The 27,457-nt window shown below is 38.0% G+C and overlaps 1 protein-coding gene across 4 annotated transcripts; it reads right to left on the bottom strand.

The window, feature by feature from the left end:
• Nucleotides 1-21,706, bottom strand: LOC102682306 (solute carrier family 2, facilitated glucose transporter member 9-like). 4 transcript variants are annotated; one of them, XM_015347424.2, is made up of 12 exons: nt 21,653-21,706; nt 13,660-13,758; nt 11,285-11,445; nt 10,643-10,767; nt 9,902-10,047; nt 9,113-9,245; nt 6,487-6,674; nt 5,797-5,907; nt 4,393-4,494; nt 3,833-3,908; nt 2,047-2,174; nt 1-939 (listed from the first exon to the last, which is right to left on the bottom strand). In XM_015347424.2, exons 1-12 carry the CDS (start codon nt 21,653-21,655, stop codon nt 685-687), a joined length of 1,527 nt encoding a protein of 508 aa, XP_015202910.2. In that variant the 5' UTR covers nt 21,656-21,706; the 3' UTR covers nt 1-684. The 4 variants fall into 4 exon arrangements, with proteins under 4 accessions (XP_015202910.2, XP_006630870.2, XP_015202909.2 ...); XM_006630807.3 differs by lacking the exon at nt 21,653-21,706 and adding an exon at nt 20,518-20,838; XM_015347423.2 differs by lacking the exon at nt 21,653-21,706 and adding an exon at nt 14,180-14,345.
• Nucleotides 21,707-27,457: the final 5,751 nt, after the last annotated feature.

Genomic DNA, 27,457 nt, shown 5'->3' with positions numbered 1-27,457 from the left:
TGAAGTTTCACAAGCTGTATCATCTTTATTGGTGGCACTGTCATACAGAAAAGCTCATATACAGTATAATTTAAAAAAATCAAATTCGTTATTACATGTCAAGGAGATAATGTACTTATTTCTGGAATAAGCCACATGTTTCAGTACCCTCAGACTCTTATGACACTCAGATACATTTTATATGTGTTTATTCTATTATTTTTTTTAGTTCCAGCCTTATTTTCACTTGACTGGATTAATTTGTTCAGCTCTGTTTCACTGGAAAGACACATAAACTCCTTTTTATCATAGAAATCAGAATGCTAAAAAGACATGCCCCAGCAGAAGGACTGTTAAGAGTTTAACACTACTTTGAAATAGTTTACTGTAAATGATCTTCTTATCTTCTTTCTAACAAAGTTTAGTAAAACATTGGTAAAAGTGTGAGCTCCAAAAAAGGTCACAATCTGTCAATTTTTAGCTGGAAGTTTCTAAAATACTTCAGTCCAGTTTATGTACTCAATTTAGCTACAGAAATCAGAAACTCAGTGGAATGTGATGTGACATCATGTGCCGATTACTGCAAAAAAAAAACAACAGTGTTTGAAAACAACAAGAAGAAAAAAAAACACGTGTAGTTTGCCACATTTGAGTACTCATCAACAATAGATTCTCAAGCGATGACATCCTTCTTTCTCTCCAGTCTCAGGGGAAGGACATGGAACTGTCAAATTCCAGGAAGCCATTTTCCAGAGCGCCATAACTGTTCATCTTCTTGAGCTTCAGCTGATCAGGGCTGCTTTGCACCAGAGGTTGGATGACAGGTTCTTTGGAGGAAAACATCTGACTTATCTCCATGAAGGTCTTGTTCTTAGTCTCGGGGATAATGAAGTAGACATAGCCCGCCACCGAGAGACAGATCCCACAGAAAATCAGGTAGCAGAAAGCTCCAGCGGACATCTGCACAAAGGATGAGCAAACAGTTTTTCACTCAGGGGAGAATTGGGAAAAGCTGTTGGTCCTTCTGAGAGAATCCCATTTCTCTAGGTCACCCCCTTTCATGAAGCACTTGGAAACATTTTTTCCCTTTGTCATACGCTTTGCTGCGATATCTTGTATTTTTAAGTACTCAAAAAGAATGCAAAGCTCCAGCACAGTTATTCAACTGGTGGGGAGCACCCACTGATTTTTAATCATGCTGAAATCAGGTTAGCATTAAAAATGCAAACCTTCAGTGAAGCACAGTGATAATAATATTATTTACATTAATATTTGCACATATCTCCCCTGCATGACAGAACCACATGAAGACTTGATAGTTCCCAAATTAGATCTTTGGTTATTGTGTCATAAGTGGGACATGGGGAATCTGTTTAAATTGTTGTCTTAATTCCACTAGATGGCACTATGCAGCCTGCTGAAGAAAAAAACCTCAATTAGTAAAAGCAGGTGTTTTTACCTCCAGACAGACTGAAATACAAGTAGGTCTACTGTATATTATGGCGAAGATAAAACCTTCATTATGATATTATATTCCTTAATTGTTGCATAAATATTTTTCTCAGTATGGTAAAACAGGAAAAGTGTTACTCGGACAACGTGGAACTACTGTGCTCCTGAATCTACTCAAAGGTGACATTGCAGCCTTATTTTTGCTTTCCATACCAAACATTACTTCACTGGGCTTCTGACAAAAACCCTTAACCTGAATAAATCGGAAATAAAAAAGGACAAGCATGAAAGTAAATAACTTAAATGTGCAGCCTATAACTTTAAAAAAGGCAGATTTCCTTTGCAGCTGGAGCAAAGTTAGCTTTTTTCTGAAGGGAATTCAAACTTGCTGATTCTTCACAACCAGATATAAACAACTTAAAACTAATTACAGGATTAGTGCATACCAGGCCACAATACCCCCTCTAAAACAAACGCAGTGGCTTTTAAGCTTTTAATTCTTCTACTGTTTGTCTACCTCTATTTTAGAGCAGGGTTGGGGGGTTATGTGTTAGTTTTGAGTAGGTAATCACGCAGCCAGCACAAGCCAGCGAGACCCATGGGATTCCTCCTTACTTGCAGGAAGGGGAAGACGAAGCCGACAGTGAAGTTGGAGATCCAGTTGAGCGAGCCGCCCACGATGTAGGCCGCAGGGCGGTGGGACTGCTTGAACAGTTCGGCCGTCATCAGGAAAGGCACACCGGCTGCACAGATGGAAGGCAAACACCGCTGTTCACACATCTATAGGGCTTCTGAAGGAAACGGTTTCAAAGTCTGGCTGTTGTCTCTAGGTTTCATCAGGCAATTCAGCTCCCCCCCAACATAGGTCACTTTGGTCTCATGTTAAAATAACTGTCACCTGTGATTCCATGGGATTCCAAGAAACTCACTGAAGGGTAATCTTCAGGAGGTGCAATGCCTTCTGTTGTATTAGAAGCCAGTGAGAAGAATTGCTAGCTAGCTGCTGACTTGGAGGAACTTACAGTATATCATCTTTCTTCATCATTTCACTCTTTATTGACGGAAACTCCAAAGACAGCACATGCAATTGTGATTGTATGAATATGCTCAAATTATTGCATACATAGCATTCTGTTGATATTTTAGTTACAGTGTATAGTTTGCAAAATAAAATGCATAGATATACAGATGAAAAATAAATTATCTGAAAAAATGCATTATTAAACTACTTTTGAGAAGAATCACACTTTAATACATTAGTGATCAGGAATACAACAATAATAATAAAAACAGTTTAATGAGCTACTTGTTTTCTCTGTATGCTGAAACTACAGATGGTTCCAATGCTTAACTTCTAATCCCTTTTGGTTACAACTGAAAAATAAGCAGACACGAGGTGTTTTTTCAAACCTAATGAGTTTAGGAACAAGCGAAGATGCCACTTCATTATTTGTGCATGATAATTGAGAGAAGAAGCTTAATGTAGTCAAATTTATAAGGAACCCAGTCCGATATTCATTGTTCATGCAGGATTTTGTCTTAAAAAGTCATATTCATCATTGTTTATGAACAATGAGCCATAAAAATCCTAATTAAAGATGTAATTACAGCGATAGAAATTCTCGACTGAGAATGAATTATAGATTTGTTAGAGGGTCTGATAATACATCAATTGTGTAAACCACTCAGGCTCCCATTTATCATTTTTATACAGAGCTAATGCACTTCAGCTATTCTTTATATTCCAACTTTTTCCCCATAGGAAATGTTTAAAAAGGCAGGATGCTATTTTGGACTCTTTCTTCAGAAGATGTCAAAATAAAGGGACTTCTCCAATTTCTGACCACAGCTATAGACATCTGGAAGGTATCTCCATTCAAACAACCTCAGTAATTTGAAGAACATAACTCTGCTTCTAAATAAGTAATGCTACCCTTAACAAATGGTATCATAAGTTAAAACGGCCCCAAAAATCCTATAAGACTTGTAGAAACATAAACTTGAGGTAAGAAATCTATGAAGAGAACCATGCTAGAGAACAGCAGAATTAAGCAGATATGATAGATATACTTGGCCATTTCTGCTGACCATACCATCTTCATGAAAAGAACAGGCCTCATATTCCTTCTCAGCTGGATATGGTTTCGTGTCTCAATGGTGCCTACACATTTTGCAGATCTCTAAAACCCCTTTCTTCCAGATTAATGGTAATGGTATGTGTTGGCACGGCACATAAGAAAAATCCATGAATGAAGTTTGGATTCTCTGGTAAAGGCAACAGAAACAGGCTACTTTAAAAGAAAGCTAGAAAAACCAGATTAATTCCTCCATTTTGCTATTGTTACTGTACATGTGCATATAGAATCAAAATACGGAAGGCATGTTCATGACTGTCACCAACCTGGACCAATGCAGAACCCTGCGATGATTCCCACCACACAAGCCACGCTGACATAGCGCATGAAGGACAGATAGGTCTGGCAGCATGCAAATAAAATGGGATAATGAAGAGCAGATTACTAACATAACATGGTGAGGACAAACTGTCTCCAACGTAAAGAGTGCATGGCATCTTTACAAACCTGTACAGCACGTACATCATAACAAACACTAGAACATAATTCCTGGAAGTGCTCTCGACAAAAGACTGCAGTTATCATGTCTCAGTCTAACAGCCTACTGTCTTACTACCAGTTACAGTCTTGGATAATGTTCAGTGAAACTGAACTGTACAGACAACAAAGCTGAAGTATTGAGCCAGTAAGGTGAGCACTATTACGATGTCTGTGCCTCCACATTGTTGGAAAGGAACATCATTTTTCAAACTTGTATCCTCCCTGGGATACACCTCCAATATAAACAAGACCCGAGTCACTATAATAGCTCAAGATCTACACAAGACATGGGCAGACCTCACCACTGCAGGATTTTAAAGAGCACGCCTGCCATAAGGAGACATACCTGTAAGACCAAGGAAATCGTGATCCCTGCGCAGCAGATTCCCATGAAACTGAAGCCACCAATCATTAATGGTCGCCTCCCGAGCCTTTCAATGGTGAAACACTGGGGAAAGGGAGCAGCATGGGGGAAATGCCAGTGAGGGAGATTCACTTTGAAGAACAAATACTATCCAGCCCCTTAGCCATTTCATGGTGTACAGTTTTAATCAAAGACGGACTACAGAATTAATGAGCACACCTCATTTTCAAAGAGACATGTTGTCTGAAGTTATAAATGACCAGAAAACGTACAAATCTGTGCCACTTCAGCACAGCTCCAACCTGAAATTAAACTTCCATATTACGGATTGACTGGGAATTGAGAGCTACTGTACCACCTTAAAAAAAACCAACTCAAAGCGATCATGACAGGAAAAAAAACTTGTGTTTTAGCTTAAAACTTTTATTTTCCTAATGGAATAGAAATAAAAAATAAGAATGAAAAACCAAAAGGAACGTGATAACTTAAAGGGAGCAAAAAGATGACAGCAGGAAGAATCGCTGTAATTTTATAACCAATCTCCCGGCCTCCTTGGGGTGCCATTTACCTCCCCACTGAGGGCCAATCGACACTGACGGAGCTATGAGTTCTCATGACTAACTGCGGTCCTGCTATTGTACTCCAATGCTAAAAGCCGACTCGCAAACAGGCACTCCCCAGATCTGAGAGAGAGAAATAAAGACGGCTCCTCAAGCTTGTCCTCTATTATGTTTATGAAAGGTGGGGCAAGGAAGGGGAGGCAGTCACTCCTGGGATGAAACGAGACACATCGCTCTCCCTAATAGATGTCTAATCTAATTCAGGGTTATATAGCTTTGGCCAGCAACTCCTGAAATTCCAATACACACAGGGTAAAGTGAAGTATATTAAAGATTACCAGAACAGGCCTACCTGTCTTTGGAGACAGCACTGGAGCATCTGGCCTATCATATTTATATATGTCTCTTGTTAAAGTCCCTGTTAACAACAGTTTTAGGGGTTTGCTCAAGTTATTGAAGGGGCTGAATGCAAGTTTTAGATGAAGAGAAGTGGCTTGAGGATTTTGGATCAATAAACCGGGATTGAGACGAGCTGAAAGGCCACTTGCCTTTTAGAACCTCTCTATAGTTCTTGAGTTTTTATTTTAAATCACATTTTTAGTCCTTGTCAAAATCCCACTGCTGTTTCTCATGAAAACCTGTGTCCATTCCATCCTGATTCCTGAACCAAGCCTCTTTGTTGTGGAGTGGCAAAACAGCTGGATTCAATTGAATCAAAACTGTTAATGCTATAATGCTCCATCCAAACAGCAGTTGAAATACATAAGGTCCCTTCTCAATCATATATTCCAAGATTAAAATAACTCATACTGTATGTCACACTCACCCCTATAAGTCCTGCGATGACCTCGATTGCTCCTGTTCCCACTGTTGTGTACTGAATCTGAGGCCTGGGAATCCCAGCATTCTCAAAAATGGCATTAGTGTAGAACCAGATCTGAAAGAGGAAAGAGACTCCATGGATTTTAGGCTTGTAGTTCTAACAGGGGAAATATATCAGGGGGTTTTGCAGAAAGGTTTTCTGGAACATCATTGTCCAAGTTAGCAAAAAAGAACACTAGCTCTAATATAGCCCAATCAAAAAAAAACTAATTGCAATATATGCCGTTGATTAATGCCGGCCGTGGCTGTAGCTTCCATAATATCAGTGACACTAAACAAAGTGCCTTCACAGTACCACCTAAACCGACTGAAGGAAACAGATTTAAATGGAGTGGATAATGGTCACTGTGAAAATCAAATCTAAAATACGCCTGTCACACGCTGCCTAATAAAGGTACTATAAAATGCCAGATCTAAATATAGTGAAGAAAGGAATGAATGGGGGACAGTTATGTTTTGTTATGAAGCTCTCAATGCTTTTTTAAACTGGTTAGAGGATTTTCTTGATCACTGAACCGTTTCAAGCAAGCTTGACTCCTAAGTGGTCTGTGTGGTGCCCTCTGCTTTCATTTCATGTCCCGAGACTAGGATGGCTCCCATTTGTAGCTCAGCTGTAGCCGGTGCGGAGTCTTACTGCATCGATGCCAGACAGCTGCATGCCAATGTTGATGACGACGATGGAGATGACCTGCCAGCGCACAGAGGTGTCCAGAATAAGGTGCCACACTGACACAGTGTTCACTGTGGAGAGAGAGCGCTGCTCCTCCTGCATCTCCTCAATTTCTGCCTGGATGTTACACTTGGCACGATACCATTTCAGGGCTGCAGGGGGCAACAGGCACCAAAGTGAAAACTACGCACCAGTCCGGATGTCATGACAATTGAATAATATCCCAACCAAAAAACAAACAGAACTACTAAGCTAGGGGAAAAAAGCCAAGCATATTCTGTATTAACACTAGCTATTCTTCTTATTTATATATAGGGGATATAGCTCAGTGGTAGATCATTTGACTGCAGATCAAGTGGTCCCCTGTATCCTGATTGTTTGGGTGCGCGCATAAATGGCTGACCCTGCTCTCTGATCCCAAGCTTCTCTCCCCCTGCCTGTGTGTCTCATGGAGAGCAAGCTGGGGTATGCGAAAAGACAAATTCCTAACGCAAGAAATTGTGTATGGCTAATAAAGTGATCTTCTTTTTATACCGTTCCTAGTAAAGGTGAACTCCAGCCCAGGTACAGTACAGCTTTTCTTGCCAGGTGTTTCCATTGTTCATCCATCACTGGAAAGTCATCAGAGAATCACACACCCTGACAAGAGCTGTGGCAAACTAGAGCCCATACCAGAAGCATGAGGCACAAGATAGCATCGCACCCTGGATAGAGTACCAGTCTAGCACAGGACGCATGCATACACAAGCACACATGGATGATTTAAAGACAACAATTGTTTGTTGGGGGACAGGAGGAGGAAACCAAAGCACCTAGAAGAAACCCAGGCAAAAACCTCACAAGGAATCTGTGTGAATCTGGGTCTATAATCAAACCCAGGAGCCATGAGACAACAACACTAATCATACACTGCTATGCAGGAGTTTCAATTAAATTCTTATAAGGCAGTTCAAGAAAAAGTATTGCATCTTTGTGGTAAGAGAACATTATTGTAGTTCACGTAGGTAGCTGCATCAGCATGCGTAGGCTGCAAAAGAACAAGTAATAGGTTTATTCCATGCTGAAAAGAGAAGAAAAGAAACAACGTTTTGGCTGTGGACTCTTCTTCTGGCTGTGGACCCAAAGAAAGCTCCATGGCTGAAACTTTGTATTTCTTTTCTTCTCTTTTTAAGCATGGAATAAACCATTACTTGAACATTACTGAAGACCAAAAGTGAAACATGTACTTATATTTAAATAAAAAAAACAAAATAATTTCAGCATTTTGTTGTAATGCTGTTCAAATTACACAAAAGCAAAAATACAGTTAAATCTGACTGCAAAACAAAATCTGCCTCTTATGTCTAGTCACAAAAAGAAGTCCTGGAACACATCAGTGACAATACCAAAAGCAGAACACAAAACTTATTTTAAACAATATTGATGTAAAGCGTTTACAATTTCATCCCCATACTCATTTTAAATCTTAATTTGCTTATCAGCCAGAGAATGTGTTGCTCAATGGTTTTGCACAATGATTTATTACAAAGTCAATTAGGAGTCTCTTTCTGTTTTTTTTTTTTTACTCCCAGGATTACTGCAAGCTTTTTCTAGCCATACTCCACAATGAATGATGAGGTTGACTGATTTTAAAGCCACTAGTAAAGCCTCTTTTCTGGAGACAGAATGGAATATTACCAATTAATTTACCATTATGACCTTGAAGAAGAAAGTCTAAAGCCAAGAGCATTTAAAAGTCAACAGAATATGGTGCATTGTGGAAATGGCTCAATGGGATTGAATACAAAAAAGGTTTAGTTTGGATGAAACAAAAATGTAAAACCTACCTAAGTCACAGTGTGACAATAATGCTACTTTTAATGTGATAATTAGCTATTAACCATTCAAAAAATAAGGGCATTTATGGAGTACATCTGCAATACGTTACTGTTATTGCTTAGTAAACATGTCCAGTGCACATCAGAACATCAGTAAGGTTTCATATGAGACTTAAGAGATATGAGACTCCACAGCCTCACTAGAAAAGCTTAAACAACAATTAGAACAGCAATTTTTTTATATTAAAGTATAGAAAGAGCTTACCATAAATCAGCCAATTGTCAAATGTTTACTGAAAATGTATCAATTAACGTTAAGTAAAGAAAACATTCATAAGCCAAAAGGTATGAATACATTCTTCCCATTTTCCATGTAATTTGTGCTTTTGTGACCAGGCATTTCCTCACCAACTCTTTGCATCTTTTTATCTAGACATCAACAGATATCACAAAGTCCCAGAAAAGTAGCTGATGGCCTGTATTTTAAAATTTGATCAGGTGAATAAGTTCAAATATATTTATGAAATAACTGACGCCAGTATAAGAAAGGTTACAAACAAAAGGATGCAATTCAGCAGTTAGTACAGATAGCTAATTGATCCAAGGATCTCATCCAGCTGTTGCTTGGCATCAGCTTCAATAACACATCTGGGCAGCGAGTTCCATACTCCCACAGCCCTGGGCAAACTCCTGCTTCGAGAACTTCAGGCAAGGGGTGACTTATAAGGAGAGCAGAGTGGAGGAGCTGGGCCTGTATGCTGGACAGCTCTTACCTGTGATAGTGGCGTGGACATTGTGCTTCTCTATCAGCAGATATCGAGGACTTTCGGGGAACCAGGGCAGAAGTAACAGTTGAATGAAAGTGGGAGCTACCACAAGGGAGAGGAACAGGGGCCAGTGCTCTTCCTGCGAACATTCAGCACACAAACCTACTTCAGCCTCACAATACACGCACTCCAGACATGACATTTTGATGCTATTGCCTTCTAATGACGTAATGCCATTAATAGGTCACATTTCATAACACAAAACTGCAAATGTACACAACTGTATGCCAAATCTATTTTGTTTTTAATGTTGGCCTGTCTAAGTAAAAAAAGCCTAAAGCAAAATAATTGGGTAATAACAGTTTGCGAGGGAAAAAAAAAACATTCTGTTCAGTGAAATCTAAAAGACAGGTTGTCCCTTGTTGGTCTTGGTTGGGCGACACTGAAGAGATATTTTAAACTTAATGTAAATTCCTTTTTTCAATTTTCTATGTATTACAAGACCAGTCCCCATGAAGTTCCATTAGCTTGAACATGAAACTGTTATGAATAGGTTTTCTATACCTCCACTTACAAACTCTCAGCATCTCCTGGAGAATCTTGAATTGTTTGTACAACCCCAACTTCCAGTTCTAACTACTCCTCGCTTAAGCCCTGTGCCTAACCGTTACCCAAACCATACCTTAAAACAAGCCTGAAATTTCCAACTACAGTCAAACTAAGATAATCACAGACACTTTTTCAGGGCACAAATCAGAAACGTCTTTAGATGACAATCATTTATATACTCTATACCTTTCCAAGCAGCTCATGGAGACCCAGGACCTGAGCCATGAAAACACCCACACAGATGAAGATGCTGGGCATGAGACCCAGGAAACCTCGCAGATTCTTTGGAGCAATCTCTCCCAGGTACATGGGTACCACACTCAGAGAAATCCCTGTAGGGAGGAGTGGATTCATCACATGTAACAGCGATACTTTCACAAGACTCAGTCTGGCTTGGAACACCTTTCAAAATCCTGCGATTTAACTATGCAGAAACTTAATAAATGAATTACTTCTATAACTTAAGCAAAGAGTTTGACTGCTTCTTTTCCTACACAGAATACAGATACCCAATTCAAAACAATTCTAAAACTTAAAAAAATTGTCTAACAAAGCATTTAAAAACTGAACGTGACCTTTTAATATACAGTACATACAGGCATTAAAACAGAGACAAATGAGTATTGGTGATTCCTATCTTTACATACAGTAGCTGTAAATAATGCATACTAAAGGAGTGTATCTTAGTATAATTTTTTTCCTGACCTACAAGACCAAGCAAGACAAGTCTGCTTTATATTTACAACAGGGCTTCAGATAGTGATACTTTCATGAAGACTTTACCACAGTTTTTGACATTCACTAAACCAGTTAAATAATAATTTAAATTGACTTTTCAAAGATATAGGTAAGTTCCGCATAACAAAACTTACTGCAGAGATTATTCAAGCACTTCTGAACTGTTTGAAGAGTGAGGCCCACAAGTACCTGAATGTATCCCAGTAATGAAACGTCCAATAATAACCATTTCCGGAGAGCCACAGATCCGACTGAAGCCCATCAGAGCCCCTGAAATGAACACTAGTGTTGTGGATTTCACTAGTGTCCCTTTCCTGCCGAAAGACAACAGACTCTGTGAGAGGTATAAGTGTTCTTAACATCATGTACTGTCAGCTAACTGCAAAGTTCTCATCAGGTACAATTAAGGGCATTGAGGAGTTGTTCATGAAGAAAATCAATGGATCTGGACTGTTAGAGTAAAACCCTGAGTGGATCATTCCATGGGATCCGGACTGGGAGAGAAAAAATCCAGAGCAGATCATTTCATGGGAAATCTATTGGAAATCTGATCAAGTCCGGTTTTACTCTAGCAGTCCGGATCCAGTTGAAGTCTAATCCAGTCCGGGTTTTAATCTAACAGTCTGGATCCAATGAAATTATGATCCAGTCTGCGTTTTACTCAAGCAGTCCAGATCCAGTCCAGGTTTTACTCAAGCAGTCCGGCTCCCCTGAAAATATGATCCATTCCGGGTTTTACTCTAACAGTCCGGCTCCACTGAAAAACTGATCCAGTCTGGGTTTTTCCTCTAACAGTCTGGATCCTACAGAATGGTACTGATGGTAGCTTACCTTCCAAACTTCGTAACCAGCACGCCCACTAGCAAGGAGCCCAGCAGGCCCCCAATGGCAAACACTGACACCGTCAGAGAATACATCAGCGTCAGGGACTCCTCACTCAGGCCGCTGCCATTACGATTCACAACGGAGCGGTTGTAAAAGTCTTTAATGTACTAAAAAGAAAAGCAGATTCATTTAAAGTAACAACGATACCAGCAGACGGATATAGGGTTCTCCTAATGTAGGCTTGCATAGTCCAACAGCTGCATGATCATGTGCAGGGAATTGGATACATCCAGATATTGAACCTCAGGAAACATAGGACATGTAACAGCTCATATGCACTTCTGCATGATGACATCAGGGGCGCCAATGATCCTGGCATTGGTGGTGTAAATAATTATCTATGTTAACTTATGCATGTGTGCCACATTTTACAGCTTAATGGTATAGTTTCATGATAGAGATGTTCTCATAGGCCAATTATTTTAGAACACTCTATATATAACAGATAGGTAAAACAGAAAAAAAATAGACAAGGTTTCTATTCTGTTGGAATAGGAGCTGTCTTCATTCTGGAAACTTCATTACAGAAGCTAAAATAGATACTTAAGGATGTGTGAGAACTCAGGTGGTTTGCTTGGGGCTTTGTAATTATTCCAAAATTAGAGAATGGACATTATGCTGTACAATAATTTTTCAACACATCAGAGAAACTAGTTTTGACTTTAATGGGAAATCCCCCAAATCCTATTTTTTTTTAAATGTCAGAAATGGATGCATTATCAAGATGTGTTATTTTTAGTGCAGACATGCCAGCTCACTTTTGAAGGCTGTGTGTAAATGATCGGTACAAAAATCAATTCATTGTTGAACACAAATGTAATAAGCTGGTCTCAAAACAATGGCAATCTGAGACAGAATTCAATGTGCTAACTGCATAATTTCTGTTCTATATCAATGCTCTGGGAATACCTTAATAGTACTAATTTGTCCAGCACATTAGAAAAAAAGAGATACTGAGGATGTTTAGACAGAATGCAGAGGCTATGACTTGCCTCATTAAAGGATATCTGAAATTTCAGCCACTGGGGCAAGATTGCACAAATCAACATGTAATATTTCTCACATTTACACACTTGTTTAGTGGTACAGATCTGACATTTCTTCCATAAACCCAGGCTTAAATCAAAATTATCTACAGTATCCCATAAGAATCACACATGCTGATTTAATCAGGCAAGGGAAGCTTTCAACATTTCACCAAATTTTCACCATCACCAGCAATTCAATCTTCAGAAATATTGCCTATTCTCATTGCAGTCTTCTTTTCCACATAAACTGTCTAAATCATTAGATTTAGTAGTTGGATCCAAGCACAAAGGAGTTCTTCTTAATTTACAGAAACACCAGAATCAGAGCCAACTGAAAGACAGAGTCCTGTGCATGTGACCCCAGTCTCTCTATCCCAGACTATTCCAGGACACAAAGTAATGAAATCCCAGTGCTGTGTCTTTTTTTATACATCACCTTACTCTAGTTAATGAATCAACACAGTGTTGGGAAAATGTAACACAGCACACTTCATTCACCAAGGGTTTCAGTGTTTTAGCTGAAAAACTAAAGAACTACACAACATTCATTTTATTTGATTAGGTCAATTTTATGATGGACTGTGGGGCTCTTCTTGGTCTGATGATCAGTAATTCTATCGGAAAAACATTAACAGACTTTTTAAAGTGTGGACACAATGTTCTTTCACACAATACTCGAAAACCCACAGAGAGGAGCTCCACAAAAAAGGTCTTATAGATATGTTTGTGGAGGGAGGGATAATTAATGTTGAAAATACTTTATAGAGATCAGGTCTGCTATAATTCATGCCTCACAGGATTGTAGCAGTCAGTCTGAATTAGCCCACTCCAAATAGGTGGACAGAAAAAGTGGAAAATTTTAAGAAATGTCTAAAACAATTCCTAAAAAGAAGTTACAGACATTAAAACAACAGGTTTTTCTTATATATTTCTATAAAATTCCACAAATTAAGAGTGGACTGAAATTAGTTGTGACCTCAATGTGCTGCATTCTGTACATCATCCTTCTCCAATTAAAAGGATCAAGGATGTCTGACTAGATTACGTTGTTAGGCACTTCTTTTTAAGTGTTGCTCAGAATTTGATTCTTCCTTCTTCTTTGGAAAAAGAAAAAAAATCCAGGCTAATACTTCAGACATTACACTAAAACCCTACTTTAGTCAGTTGTTTTTATTTGGTTCCTCGACATTTTGTACATTGACAATTCTACTGTCGAAACTAGGAAAAAGGGCTTCCTATGAAGAAATTAGCTTTGCCAGAAGATTAATTTTAGTGGTTGATATCATTACTCACCTCTGCTGGCGAGTTGACCACAGCCAGGTTATAGCCATAGAGCATGGAAGAGCCGAAGGACGAAAGAAAAGCTACAGCAAGTAGCGATGAGGTGAGGTGCTGGAAATAAAGAACATTTCTGCTCATTCTGTCACTTTTAATGGGGTTTGAAGAAAAAAAAATAAGTAGAGGAAAAAAACTAAGCGGAGAAAATGTCAGAACCCAGAATTTGATGTATTTGTTGAATTTACAAGGGGATTTTTTCAGATGTTAAGTGTACCATACTCTAATTATGTATTACTACAAAGTAATGGCATCATCAGTAAACAGAACAACAAATGGCCTGTGTCAGAGAACTTGGAGGTTCTATAAACAAGATTTTCTTTTAGAAATTGAGAAGCTCATTTATCTGTATTTTGGTAAATTATTCCCCATTTCTCCCCCTCTTCAGAAAGCTTATACTTCAAGAATGAAACTTTTGTACATTAGCCAACAAGAAGCAAACACTAAAAAACAACAACATCCAAAACAGTTACCTTACCTCTCCAAATATTTTCATTGCTTTTAAAAATAAGAGGAAAAGCATGTATTCCTTCTCGGCTTTAATGATCCATATTAGTTGTGTTAAGCGCTATGCAGTGTCACAAACACACAATGTGTTCTCCCGTAGTCAGTCCTTAAGGAAGCTTTGACCAGAGCTCTGTAAAAAAAGTCTAGGTCGTGCAGGCTCTTATTATGTTCTGAGTTAATAAGACTGTTCATTGGCTGTTCCTAGAGTACATAATGTTTTTTTTTCTCCCAGGGGAAGCTTTTCTTATAATTTGTTAAACTATTTTGTGACAAAATATTACATGAAAAGCATTAAGGCACACAACATTTCCACCTGAATTCTTTCTTTGCATGAGGAAAGAAAAAACATACAGGAATATAAAGCCAAATTTCCCAAACATATTTAGCGCCACTTAATGAAGTTATTTTCTTAAATTAATCTTCACGAGGAATCTCTTACTCCTCCAAAATATTATTAGGAATCTAAAACTAATGTAGGTGACCTTTTCAAGGTTCTAGGATAAATTGTCACCTATTTTTAATCATTGGCTTATTGAAGGCAGGTGTTCTAATTTGCAGTATAAATACATGTGGTTCTAGCAAACGTTCACTACCCAATCATAATTAGTCAACAGGTTAGATAAACATCCAGTTTTTTTAATGGTAGATCTTCCACTGAAAATCATTTTTAAAGTTTCATACAAAACACTATTGACGCATAACCCTGTCAATCCGAACAGTGTTCTAAGGTCCTCTCACTTAGGAGGCAGCTTTTTAAATAGCACAAAGGAAAACATTGTATGTGAGAGAATATACCCAGTAAAGGACACTGGACATTATTGTTTATTCACATAAACAAGAATAAAAGAAACAAGCTGCAAACAACCACTGGAGAGGAAAAAAAACAATTATATATGGGAACAATATTTTTTGGAAGAAAACAGCAAACTGCATTTCCAGTATCAACCGTGGCCTGTGATAAAAATAAAACAAATCAAGACTACTGACCAAGACATAAAAGGTGAAACGATCAGCAGATCTTGTCCTTTTAATTTTACAGACACCGTGGTCATTGAAAATCTACAATGTACAGCTCTGTCATCTTCCCTTGATAAGAGTCTGCAGGAGAAGACAGGATTGAACTGGGTATTGATATAAGTGGCCTCACTGACTCTCTGTTCCCTTTGGTTCAGAGATCGTCTGAAGATGGAAAAGAATGTAAAAAGGCTTTTTGTCACCTATTTTAAAAGATGAAATTAAACCAAATTCACAAGAGGTCTCTGCAGATATCCTGCTGTTTCAGAGTTTATACATGGTACCAATGCATAAAAAAGAAAGTGGAAATGCTGGTTTATAAAATGTATAATACTGTATAATAAACTGACTAAATTGTGAGCTTTGGCTGTGCTCCTCTTTTAATTATATAATATGGATTTCCGCAAAAAAACAACAACATTCATTTGGCAACAGAAAATACAGATTTCTTTCCCAAACAGTCTTTCAAATTCTCTTCCATTTTTTATATCTGTGGATTTCTGAAAAAACACCCAAACCTGATAAAAAAAATGAGGGATGAAATGCTAAATGCTATTCAAAAATAAACTCAAAAAAATTGCGAAAAAATAAATTTACAACAAAGATGTCAGTTGCATGTTGCTTAAACAGAAATATCTCACACAGGATTTGAAAGGTTTAAAAGAAACACCAAAACTGCTCAGGCTTTCCTAGAATAAAATGAGCCACTTCACTGAAGATAAGGAACAAGTGTTACAAACAAGACTTTAATAATATGGTTTTCTACCTTTTAAGTTGAACTTGTTACTTCTGACATTTTGCTGGTTACAAAGAATGCACAAATTAACAGTTAGCCCTAAGCCGTATTTCATCTGTTTTGACAGAAGTTTACCAACAGGTTTTGCAAGAGTGTTCCAGAAAAGCTTATTGCTTAGCTCCCAGAAAAATTACATTTAATCAAGAAGTGGTTTTAAGAGGAATTCTGAATGCTATGCCCCAGTAGTGCTATTAAGTCACTTGGTATGTAACTTTACTATTTTAAATTTCTTGATTTGCATAACATGGCATTAGTTACACACCACATACACAAAGCAGCAGACACTATCTGGAATCTTTACTTACATCATGCATACATTCATTAGGAAGTCTGGTACAAATCACCAGAGTTGAAGCACTGTACAAATGATAATCCCACAATCTCTTGGCATACTCATTTTAATCTGGAGATTTTTTAGACATAATATCAGTGCCCAAAATAGTGAACCAAGAAAATAAAGAACAGGCCTAAAATTCTAACATTCTAACTCTGCAACCTCTTAGGGCAAGATGATATTGCATAAAGCTCAAGTATTAAAAGCACTAAAACGGTAAGCAGACATTCTTTCTCCTAAACTCTTAAAAGCACCATTGCAATGTTAATGATGCTGCTAAAATGAAGGAAACCAAGCAGCTAATCTTTATTACCACACAAAACTTTTATTTTCCATTATTTTATGACTGTAAAGAGTGCAGTTAAGACAGTATGGGTAAACCAAAAGGACTGTTTCACTTCAACAAACCACTTATACTGTAGTGTTGCAGTGGGAGCAGATCCATCTGGACATTAGAAAGAGCACTCTGGTACCATAATATTTCAGATCAAACTAGTGCCCAGAGTGAAATGTTACCGCAATTCCTCAATCACATATTTAGCCAACGTAATCATTATGTGAGGTCCAATTAGAACCAACCGTATTGAAATTCAAAAAAGGAACAAAAAGCACTTCGCAGGTGAAAAAGCCATAAAAAAGCCTTTTTAGGGGGCATGCAATCTTCACAAATCACAGTATTTCCACCACAGGTTTTCATTACACAGATATTACACAGGATCTGTTCTTGACAGCAACTGTCAGCTCTACCCTACTTCTTTCAAAGCAGGCTGCTCTAGCAGGTGCTCAGAGCCAGCTCTGTCAAGGTCAGCTGCTGAACCTACAGAACCTAACTGGGCACTAAACTGCCCTAAACATACAGATGCCTTCAAAGTCAAGATACAAATGAATAACTTGAGCCATAAACGGTCTATTTTGGCAAGAAACTGGGATTTCAGTTGTTTTACAGTTTAGCATTTCCTGTCCTTTAGACTGGACTGATAAAAAATGGTTGTCTGGCTTGCTACATTTTAACAACTTTGTCACTGAAATTGTTTTAAAGACTCATGTAATAGCAAAGAAAGCATAGGAATGGTTCCAGATTAATGGAGATTTTATTCTTAAACAAACTGTCAAGGATCTACATTTCAAGACAATGCATTCCACTTCTGACAGGCTCCTTACATGACTTCCTACGAAGCATGAATAGCACAATTCTGTGAGCTGTCCCTGAACTACTGTTATAACACATACTCCTTAATTTTCTAGCTTTTATTTTATTGGAATACTGCAGCATGCAAATAAAATTTGCTCAAAATGTCCTCAAAATGGCACATCATCTTAAAAACTTGTCTTCAACTCTGAGAACAAAGTTAATGATTGTTTTGCATGTGATCATTCCATCTGAAAGAAAAAAACCCAAATCGAAACGATGCATTTTTCTAAGGCTTGTAAAGAAAAAAAATCGTACAAAGCATGTACTGAAAACTTAATTTACTCTGTAAATGGTTAGATATGGTTACTTACACAGGCACATGTGAGGCCAGACATTAAAACAATGTTGCCTTGTGACAAGCAGTCAATCTTAACTGTGCCACTAGAGAAAGCATTCTTCACGAGTTCACCAGTGGTCACTGATAAACTCTCTTCAGAACAACTTAATCTGATTAAATACTGATTGTAAAGACAGAGCAAGAAGTGTTCCCTTTACATACTTTTGTGATTCACGTCAAATAATGCAAAATGATTAATCATTCCCATTGCTGCAACTCAGATGTAGAAGTACAGTAAGCTACTGTACTTCATTAAGAAGCAGTGGCAAGAACTGGAAATAAAATGGGTTTAGTACCTTCAAGAGCAAGTAGGCCATGTTTTTTGGCAGTAAAAAAGGTAATAATAATAATTTCTTACACTTTCATAGCACTTTTCTGGACACTCCACTCAAAGCACTTTACAGGTAATGGGTCTCCCCTCCACCACCACCAATGTGGAGCCCCACCTGGATGATGCACCAGAACCACACATCAGCTATTAGTGGGGAGAAGAATAGAGTAAAGAAGCCAATTCATAGACGGGAATTGTTAGGAGGCCACGATTGATAAAGGCCAATGAGAAATCTGGCCAGGACACTGGCCGAACTCTTTTTGAAAAATACCCTGGGATTTTTAATAACCAGAGAGTCAGGGCCTCAGTTTTATGTCTCACCCAAAGAACCACACCTTTTTAAAGTATAGTGTCCCCATCACTATCTGGGGCATTAGGACCCACACAGACCCCAGAGTGAGTGCTCCCTACTGGTCCCACTATCACCACGTCCTGCAGCAACCTTAGCTTTCCCAGGAGGTCTCTGATCCAGGTACTAACCAGGCTCACACCTGCTGAGCGTCAATGGGCTGCCAGTTGTGAGTTACATGGTGATGCATTTGTTTGTTGCTACAGTGTATCACCCACTCATGTCCATAGTGATTGACTGAAGTGCAGAAGTCTGCTGGGTGAGGCACAGCAGCTCCACTGCACAGCAGGTGAGCCAGAGACCTGAGAAGTTATCTCATCAATTGAAGTTGGAACTTTAGGTATACGTAAGATTGCTTAAGATCAAAATGGAATTTAGGCAGTGCACAGGTGCAAACATTGTTAAGGACAGCAATGGGATCTTTTAATGACCAAAGCCCTCAGTTTAATGTCTCATCTGAAGGATGGCATCTCTTTATAACACAGTGCCCCTTGTCATTGTTGTATTGGTTGGGATATTCTAGTCCAGAGAAAGAAACAGTGTTGCTTACTGCATCACCAACACCACTCACAGTAGCAACCTGTTTTTCTTTGAGGTCTCCCAGGAATGACCAAGCCTTGCCTTGCTTAGCTTCTGAGTTCTCATGAGACAAGGAGAAAACTGCTGTTAGGAACACGATGTCTTGCAACAAGATGTTTAAGATGACAAGGCAGTGCTGAAAGGCTGGAAGACTGGAAGCCTAAATGAAATCAAGCAAATACCAAAATTGGTGTTTGGTACATACTTACATTAGTGTAGTATTAATAACACCAATATTAATAAAACACTGAAGGTCCTGGAGATCCATCTTTAAAGTTTCAAAATATATGTAACATCAGGACCTACAATGTAGAGGATTTAACTCTCGATTTTCTAACAGTAATTATTTGAGATATAATCTACACCCCTGGTGTTACAGGACCAGTTTGCCAGCGGGTTTCTACTCCAACTAGACTCTAAAATAGCTAGTTCCTGGCTTGATCGGACCAGCTGAACAGCTTCTCCAAACTTTCCAGGTGTTGTCATTTTAAGGAGACCAAACTAACCTGCAGATACACCAGCCCGAGTTGGACATTCCGCCTCAATTAACTAAATTAACTCAAAGCATTGGAAGGATACTGTTAAATTCCTGGCTGAACACGCGGTCAAACCAGTCCAATTTTGTGAGCCAGAATCAAATAGTATTAATCCGAATATAAAACGTAATATATGCCTATATATAAAACCCCCAAATTCGACATATATTGTATTTAACAATATTTCGACAAATACAAAGTAAATCCTACCTAAACATAAAACTGTCTTGATTAGAAAAGACTTTAAGAAGTGCGCGACAAAAGGAAACCCCTCGTGTAAATTATTACGAAACCAAGGAATCTGTAAATTTGTATATACCCAACTGGATGTCAAACCAGGGACTATCGACAGGCAAGCCTTTGCAACAGTAGTTGTGGCATATGTATTATCCATACATACACGTTTCCATCAAAGTCAGAACAATTAAAAAAAACACGTTAGCAAATGGTCAAGCTAGTAAAGTTATATTTAGCTAATTATACCATTATTATACAGGTGGTGTAAACAAAACGCCAAACTGAATAACAAAAATGTTTGCCGATTTCAGTCGAGGAAACTTCTAGCAACATCGCTAAGACATTAACAGAAATTATTATGTTTTGCAGATGTGAAGGTATTTTTGTTACTATTCACGCATTCTTACAGCTGGATAATTAATTTTATTAGAGTTATAAAAGCTTCTGATATCATTTACTTAAAAAGACTGCAAAAAAAGAGGTACCCCGCAGTTATGAAAGCATTTAATTGCTATTTGTACCGCGCCACTCAGGTAGACGTTTTGAGACATGACGAGAGAGAATCGAGTAATTAAGCCTGCTTTGAGTAATAACCTTAACTTACCCCTGTAAGTTTTCCATGCGAAAATATTAACAGTTCTTCTGCCATCTAAAATTCTGTCATTAAACAGAGATCCCCGAACTGGATGCAAAGCAGTAGTGAACGGTAGCTGGAAAAGTGGACAGTTCTCCCAACAAAACTTTAATGCAATTAAAGGATTCTTGCAATGAGGGGCGTTATGTCGTTGGATTGACAGACATTAAGAAAGAATTGCTAGCAGAAATAGTTTCAAACCAATCCGCTGTGTCTCCCGCTGAGTACAGTCCCTTCCCAGTAGCTCGTTTGTTCAAATTCGCAGTCCGTTCCGATTAACAAGTTGAAAGTAGACGGGAATCACATGATGGAAGGCAATGTGATTTTTTTTGGAGAGGGCTAAAATCAATTACCTAAAAATACAAAGCTTTATCCCATTCAGACAGAGGATGTGGAATTAGCAGCAGAGAGATAGTTCATAGGTCAATTCTAAATGACTCCTTTTTTTTCACAAATCCTGACAAACTTTTAACTCTTTTATTAAAAATAGGTGGATAAATACTTTTACAGTTTACCTCTAGATAATCTAGACACATTATAGTATAAATTTATATTATAAACTAGTTCAAATACCTTAAAACTTCTATATAGCTCATATTGTATATACATTCCTACAATGGATTATCCATGTAATCTGAAAATGGGTGCGCAGCGATCGCCTGAATCACAATGTTTTCACAACGGACTAGTCTAATGTTAGATTGCTTCCCTAGTGAACTGTCCATCAACTCACTAAATGGATGAGATCCTCAGGTCACCATGATCCAAGAAACCAAACTAAATAAGCCAAGTGGACTCCTATTGTTGGCAACCTTCACCTCTTGTAGGTCAAGGGGCTGCAATATTATGTAGCTGTAAAAATAAACTTTGAAATTATATAATTCTTTTATCCAAACCACACACTTAACCCCAAAAGTAAATAATTTAGACCTTATAAAATATCAAAAACATAATGCTTAAGTGCTCAATTTATGATCTTTCCCTGATAAAATGTTACATAAACAAACATCAAAAGAAACTGCATTCAAGTTCTTGTATAAAAAATGTGTATAGATTTTTGATTTTATGTTTTTAACATTATAATAATTAACCATTCAAGACTCACCATGATGCCCTAGTGATTTTGGCTGTTACCTAAGAACTGAATCACTTCATTAATGAAAGGGGTGATTGGGCACAGGTGATGAGGTGATGTAACCTCTTGAATGTCAAGCCTGGTGAAAATAAAGAAACCTACCATGCCTTCTATAACAAATAGGACAGTGAAGTCCAAAGTTGCTACTTTTGCTGTATACTACTTGGATTTCAAATGAAAAGATTAATATGTGGCAAAAGAACAGAATGTCAGCTTTTATTTCTGTGTTTATCTGATGTACCATTTTATTATAATAGCACTTTGTGGTGTTCAATCTCCCCATTTCAGGTGAGCATTAGTATTGGGACACCTGGCTGCCAGCTGTTTCTTATTAGGTAGGTGTTTCCTGTTGCATGTTTACATAAGCGTAAAAGAGCTCTGAATGGGTAGCGTTAGATTTAGCCCTTTTCTCTTCCCTTTGGTGTCTACCTTTGGAGTCTGCAGACTTAAATCAACATGAAGACTGAAGAACTGTTTGAAGAAGAACAGAAAGCAATTTGGATCCTGAGAGAAAATAATTCAATCAGAACCATAGCACAAAAACAGGGCATGGCAAAACCAACAAATGGAATATCTTGAAAAAGAAAGAAAGAAACCACTGGTGTCCCTAGCAATCAGCAACCAATGTGGCCAAGGAAAACTACTGCAGCTCACGACAGAAAAACGATCTCTTAAAAAAAAAACTCTTAAAACTGTCGCTGAAATCATTAACTACCTTCATAGTGCTGGATGAATTGATCACAATCCACTGTTCAAAGTAGATTTCAACAGCAGAATTACAAAGGCTGCGCTGCAAGATTCAACCCTTTCATCGGCACCGAAAATAGAAAGGCCAGTTTAAAATGGTCTATAAAGAACTCAGACGAGCCAGCGGAGTTCTGGAATCAGTGCTATGGACAGAGGAGATCAAGTTAATCCGCCATCAAAGTGCTGGCAAGGTTAAAGTGTGGAGAAAGGAACTGCAGACCATCTAAAGCTTATCATATGTGAAACATGGTGGAGGAAGTGTCACGGCTTGGGCATATATGGCTGCCTCTGGAACTGACTCATCTTTTCTGATGTAATTAATGACTGTAGCAGCAGAAGGACTTCAGAAGTCTACAGAAACATCTTGTCTTCCTGCATACAAGAAAATGCCTCCAGACCCATTGGCCAATACTTTTGCCTTATTCATCTTTTCATGTCAAGTCTGATTTGCTTGAGTATATAGCAAAAACAGCAATTTTGTCTTCACTGGCCAATGCTTTTGGAGAGCAGTGTATGTCCTGCTCATCAAGAGAATATTGTGCCATCAGTTTGCTGGAACCTGGACTAAATCACTGCTCTATAACTTACTGTCTATGGTGGTCACAACCAGCAATTTTTAACCTGGCAAAACATTAAGCTCGAAGTCTGAATTGTAAACTAAAATAGGGGAGAACATGAATCACGTCACCTCATAGCAGATCATTGTGAGGCATAAGGACAGCAGTCAGACCATCTGAGTTAAGATGCTGAAATCCACTGCACTGATTGATGGTAACCTGAACACATGGTACTACATTAAGTCCTGGGACCTCACTTACTGCCTTGCTGTGTGTTTATTCTGGTGTGACAAAATTCCAGAAAGACAATATACTGTATGTTGCATGTAGATTGTGTAACAATGGTTATGTGAACCTTGAGCCCTATTGAACATTTTTCAGATGGATTGGAATGATAAATGCCATTCAGGGCACAGAGACCACTGAATGGTACATATTTGTAAGGGCTTTATGAGAGGAATTGGTCTTTCCCAAAAGAGCATTTGCAAACTGGTGCAATGCATGCATCACAGGTGTACAGTTTTCAAATAAGAATACAAAGGATTCTAGGCTGTGACTTTCATGGCAGTTCCCATAAATTGTTGTTTACAAATGTTAATAGGCAGAATTCAGTGTCAGTTCAATAAAATGCCAGTGCACCTGCTACAAAGAGTCTTTTTGATAACTGCACTGCAATTGTAAGTTATTTCTATTGATGCTTAGTAGATGCATCCTACTGCAGTAGCAGAGACCAGCTGGCACGATCAGATTTATTTTCTACACCCACCGCTGGATAATGGGGCTAAAGTCAGTATCTTATTAATTTAATAATTGGGCCAATACATTACCACATTTCATGTTATGTTACATTTACAGTTGTGAGAAAGTTTGTGAACCCTTTGGAATTATCTGAATTTTTGCATGAATGGTTCCTAAAATGTGACCTGATCTTCATTTAAGTCATGATAATAAATAAAGACTTATTTAAGTCTTATTTAACAAACAACACACACAAGATTTTACATTACCATATCTTTATTGAACAAGTGGTTTAAACAATCAAGGTCATTGATAGAAAATTATGTGAACCCTTATATTTAGTAACTAGTGGAACCTCCTTTATTGGCAATAAGCTCAACAAAATGCTTTATGTAGCTGCTGATCAGACCTGCACAGCGGCTAGGCGGTATTTTGGCCCATTCCTCTATACAGAACTGTTTCTGTTTATGTATACTGTTGGGATGTCTTGCTTGAACGGCCTGCTTCAGTTCACACCTCAGCATTTTAACGGGATTAAGGTCAGGACTCTGACTTGGCCATTCTAATTTCTTATTTGAGCCACTCTGTTGTTGATTTACTCCTGTGTTTTGGATCATTGTCATGTTGCATGACCCGTCTTTTGCATTTTAGATCACAGACAGACATCCTGACATACCGCTGCAGAATTTCCTGATGCAATGTGGAATTCATTGGTCCCTCAATGATTGCATGCTGTCCAGGCTCTGTGGTAGGAAAGCAGCCCCACACCATTATGCTCCATCCACCATCCTTCACAGCTTGGATGAGGTTTTGATGTTGGTATGCAGTGTTTTGTTTTCTCTAAACATAACACTGTCTACATTTACCAAAAAGGTCAACTTTTGTCTCATCTGTCCACAGAACATTGTTCCAATAGTGCCATGGAACATCCAGGTGGTTTTGTGCAAACTTGAGATGGACAGCAATGTTTTTTTTGGAGAGCAGTACTTTCCTCCATGGTAATCTCCCATTAATACCACTCTTGTTCAGGTTTTTTCTTATGGTAGACTCATGAACACAGACATTATCAAGTGCAAGAGATGCCTGCACATCCTTAGCTGTCACCCTAGGGTTCTTTGTTATCTGGCGTGGCCTTGCACTGATCTTTGTAGAACGCCCACTCCTAGGAGAATAGCAACAGTGCTGAATTTCTTCCATTTGTAAACTGTCTTACTGTACTGATGGAGACCCAGGTGTTTAAAACTTTTGTTACCCTTTCCAGTCTTACAAGCTTCAACAACTCTTCTTCTGAGGTACTCTGAAATCTCTTATAATGCCATATTGCACTTCAACAGAATTCTGTTGTGAAGAGCTGATTTTTTTTATACAGCAGGGCAGGTCAAACCCACACCTGAATTGATTGGAACACCTGACTCCAATTACCCTCTTTTCAAGATGTCATTTTCCTAGAGGTTCACATACTTTTTCCAACAATGACCTTGATTGTTTAAACTATTTGTTTAACAAAGATATGACAATGTAGAATGTGTGTGTTTGTAAAATAAGACTGTCTTTATTGTTATGACTGAGATGAAGATCAGATCACGTTTTTAGGAGCCATTCATGCAGAAATCCAGATAATTACAAAAGGTTCACATACTGTTGAATGTGAAGCCATCAATGTGACAAAATCATTGGTTAAGTATTTGAGATATACTGGTTTCGGATTCTTAATGCAATATGTATAAATATACGGATATATGTAAACACATTCTGCAGCAATCTGTTTTTAAAGTGGACAGTAGATATCATTGGATTTATTTAATTATGCTGTGAAGTATTCAGATCAAAGATGCTACTGGTTCCAATGTTCATATTTGAATTCCTAATGCCTCAATAAATAAAAGGCTGCATTTTAATTTTTACATAGGAGCTTTTATTGGAAATTTGAATTGGTCTACAGTAGCAATTGCCCTTCTTCCAGTAACTACTTACACATAGCACAGATGTACTGTTTTCAAAAGTAAAGGCTGCCTTAGGGATATTATAGCTTGTACCCAATAGCAGCAATCTCTCCCTGTTAGTTTATCTCAGAACACTTTGAGGTATATGCAAAAGGAAATTTAAAGGGTGAGGATGCTGCACTGTTTATATTTGATAGACACATAGGCAGTGTACGTTTATACAGACTATGCTTTGAAACTATTCTATAAAGAACAAGCAGCCAAAAGAGTAAGGTACTACACGCCCTAAACAGCCCTTAAAACACTAAGTCTGGTAAGATTAAACTTTCTAAATTGAATATTTTGGGATTTTTATTAGTTGTTGATCTAGAATTTTGTTTCTACATTTTTCTTTGTAAATTTATATTTTAATTTCAACATTTTAGAAAAATGGCTTTAAAGATTTCATATACCATTTCTCTCAAACAAAGAAACAAGGCATTGAGTAGCAATCTAGATATGTATAACATACTCCAAAGGAATCACAAAATCCAAGCTGTAACAGGTACATTTCCAACCCACTTCCATTGAACTGTGCTAAAGCCCGCACTAAAAGTGCATCAGCACTGTATGTAACACTCAAGGTACTGGGTTTATTGAAATACTGCAATGGTGTCTTTTGCAGGGCTACATGGTACTTAGCCCTACATATTTGTTATACAAAGCAAATTACAGGCAAAAAGTACAATGGAAATGCCAAATGTTTTAAAACATTGATACATTCCACAGAAATGCAAAAAGAAAGTACACCTCATCTGATAATGTGCTTTCAGTGAGCATCTAGGTCACCTGTTATTGTGTTCATTTTACTGCAAAATTATAAAAGTAAATATTTGTAATAAGCAGATCTTACTCTTTACTTGTAACAGTAGTTACAATTAGTATCATCTTTCACAGAAGGACACAGCACTGGGATTGCTTTATGTCACTTACCATCACTTACCGTTGGGAACTCTTCCCAACATCACAGTAGTTTTTCCATTAGTCACTCAAACCATAACTTTAAATTTTCTTGCATTTCAGCTTGTGCCACCAAGTTGAAATTAAAGTCTACACTTTATGAAGACAAATTCATTGACAGTATCTTATAAGTGCCATTGCTGTATTTCATGTTGACAACAGAAATGTATTAAATTGATTTGGACCTTTCAATTTGAAAATATTGTAAGAAGATACATACTGAGGTTCATGTTGAAACCTAAGTGTCACTATGGGCAGGTGTCTGATTAGAAAAGATAATTAAAGATGCATAACAAAGCATCTTCTAGGTATGGAACATAGCTAAGATCAAACACAGAGCAAAGACATCCTACTAATGCTGGTTGCTTTTTGACCTAAAAAAAATAATTGGCATCGACAGTTAAGAAAAAAAGAAACAGGCTGCCAGTGACTGGTTTCAAGTTGTCACAAATTGATCTTCTCACCATTGGCAAGGGGCAGACACCATCCTCCATACAGTAGGTCAAGCCACAGCTTAAAGAACACTTTCATACAGGTACTAAATCATGAGTCTGGTTTAACTCCACACCACAACATAATGTGTCTTTTTTGGTGTGAGGCTGTCTCTCCTAATCAGCTTATTACACAGGGTCATGCACTAGTTGGCACAAGTCCTTCCAAAGATTAATGACCAAGATTATATCAAAGCTCACTCTCTATAAATGTGAACCATATTTGGCTCTGAAAGGGCAGTATACATTTTTACATTTGTGAAAATGGTAAACTTATGGGGAAAAATGATATTAAAAGGG

The sequence above is a fragment of the Lepisosteus oculatus genome, chromosome 4 (assembly GCF_040954835.1).
Source record: "Lepisosteus oculatus isolate fLepOcu1 chromosome 4, fLepOcu1.hap2, whole genome shotgun sequence".
In the NCBI taxonomy this organism is placed as follows: domain Eukaryota; kingdom Metazoa; phylum Chordata; class Actinopteri; order Semionotiformes; family Lepisosteidae; genus Lepisosteus; species Lepisosteus oculatus.
Note: the sequence above shows the minus strand (reverse complement) of the source record. Positions and strands in the feature narration are given on the sequence as shown.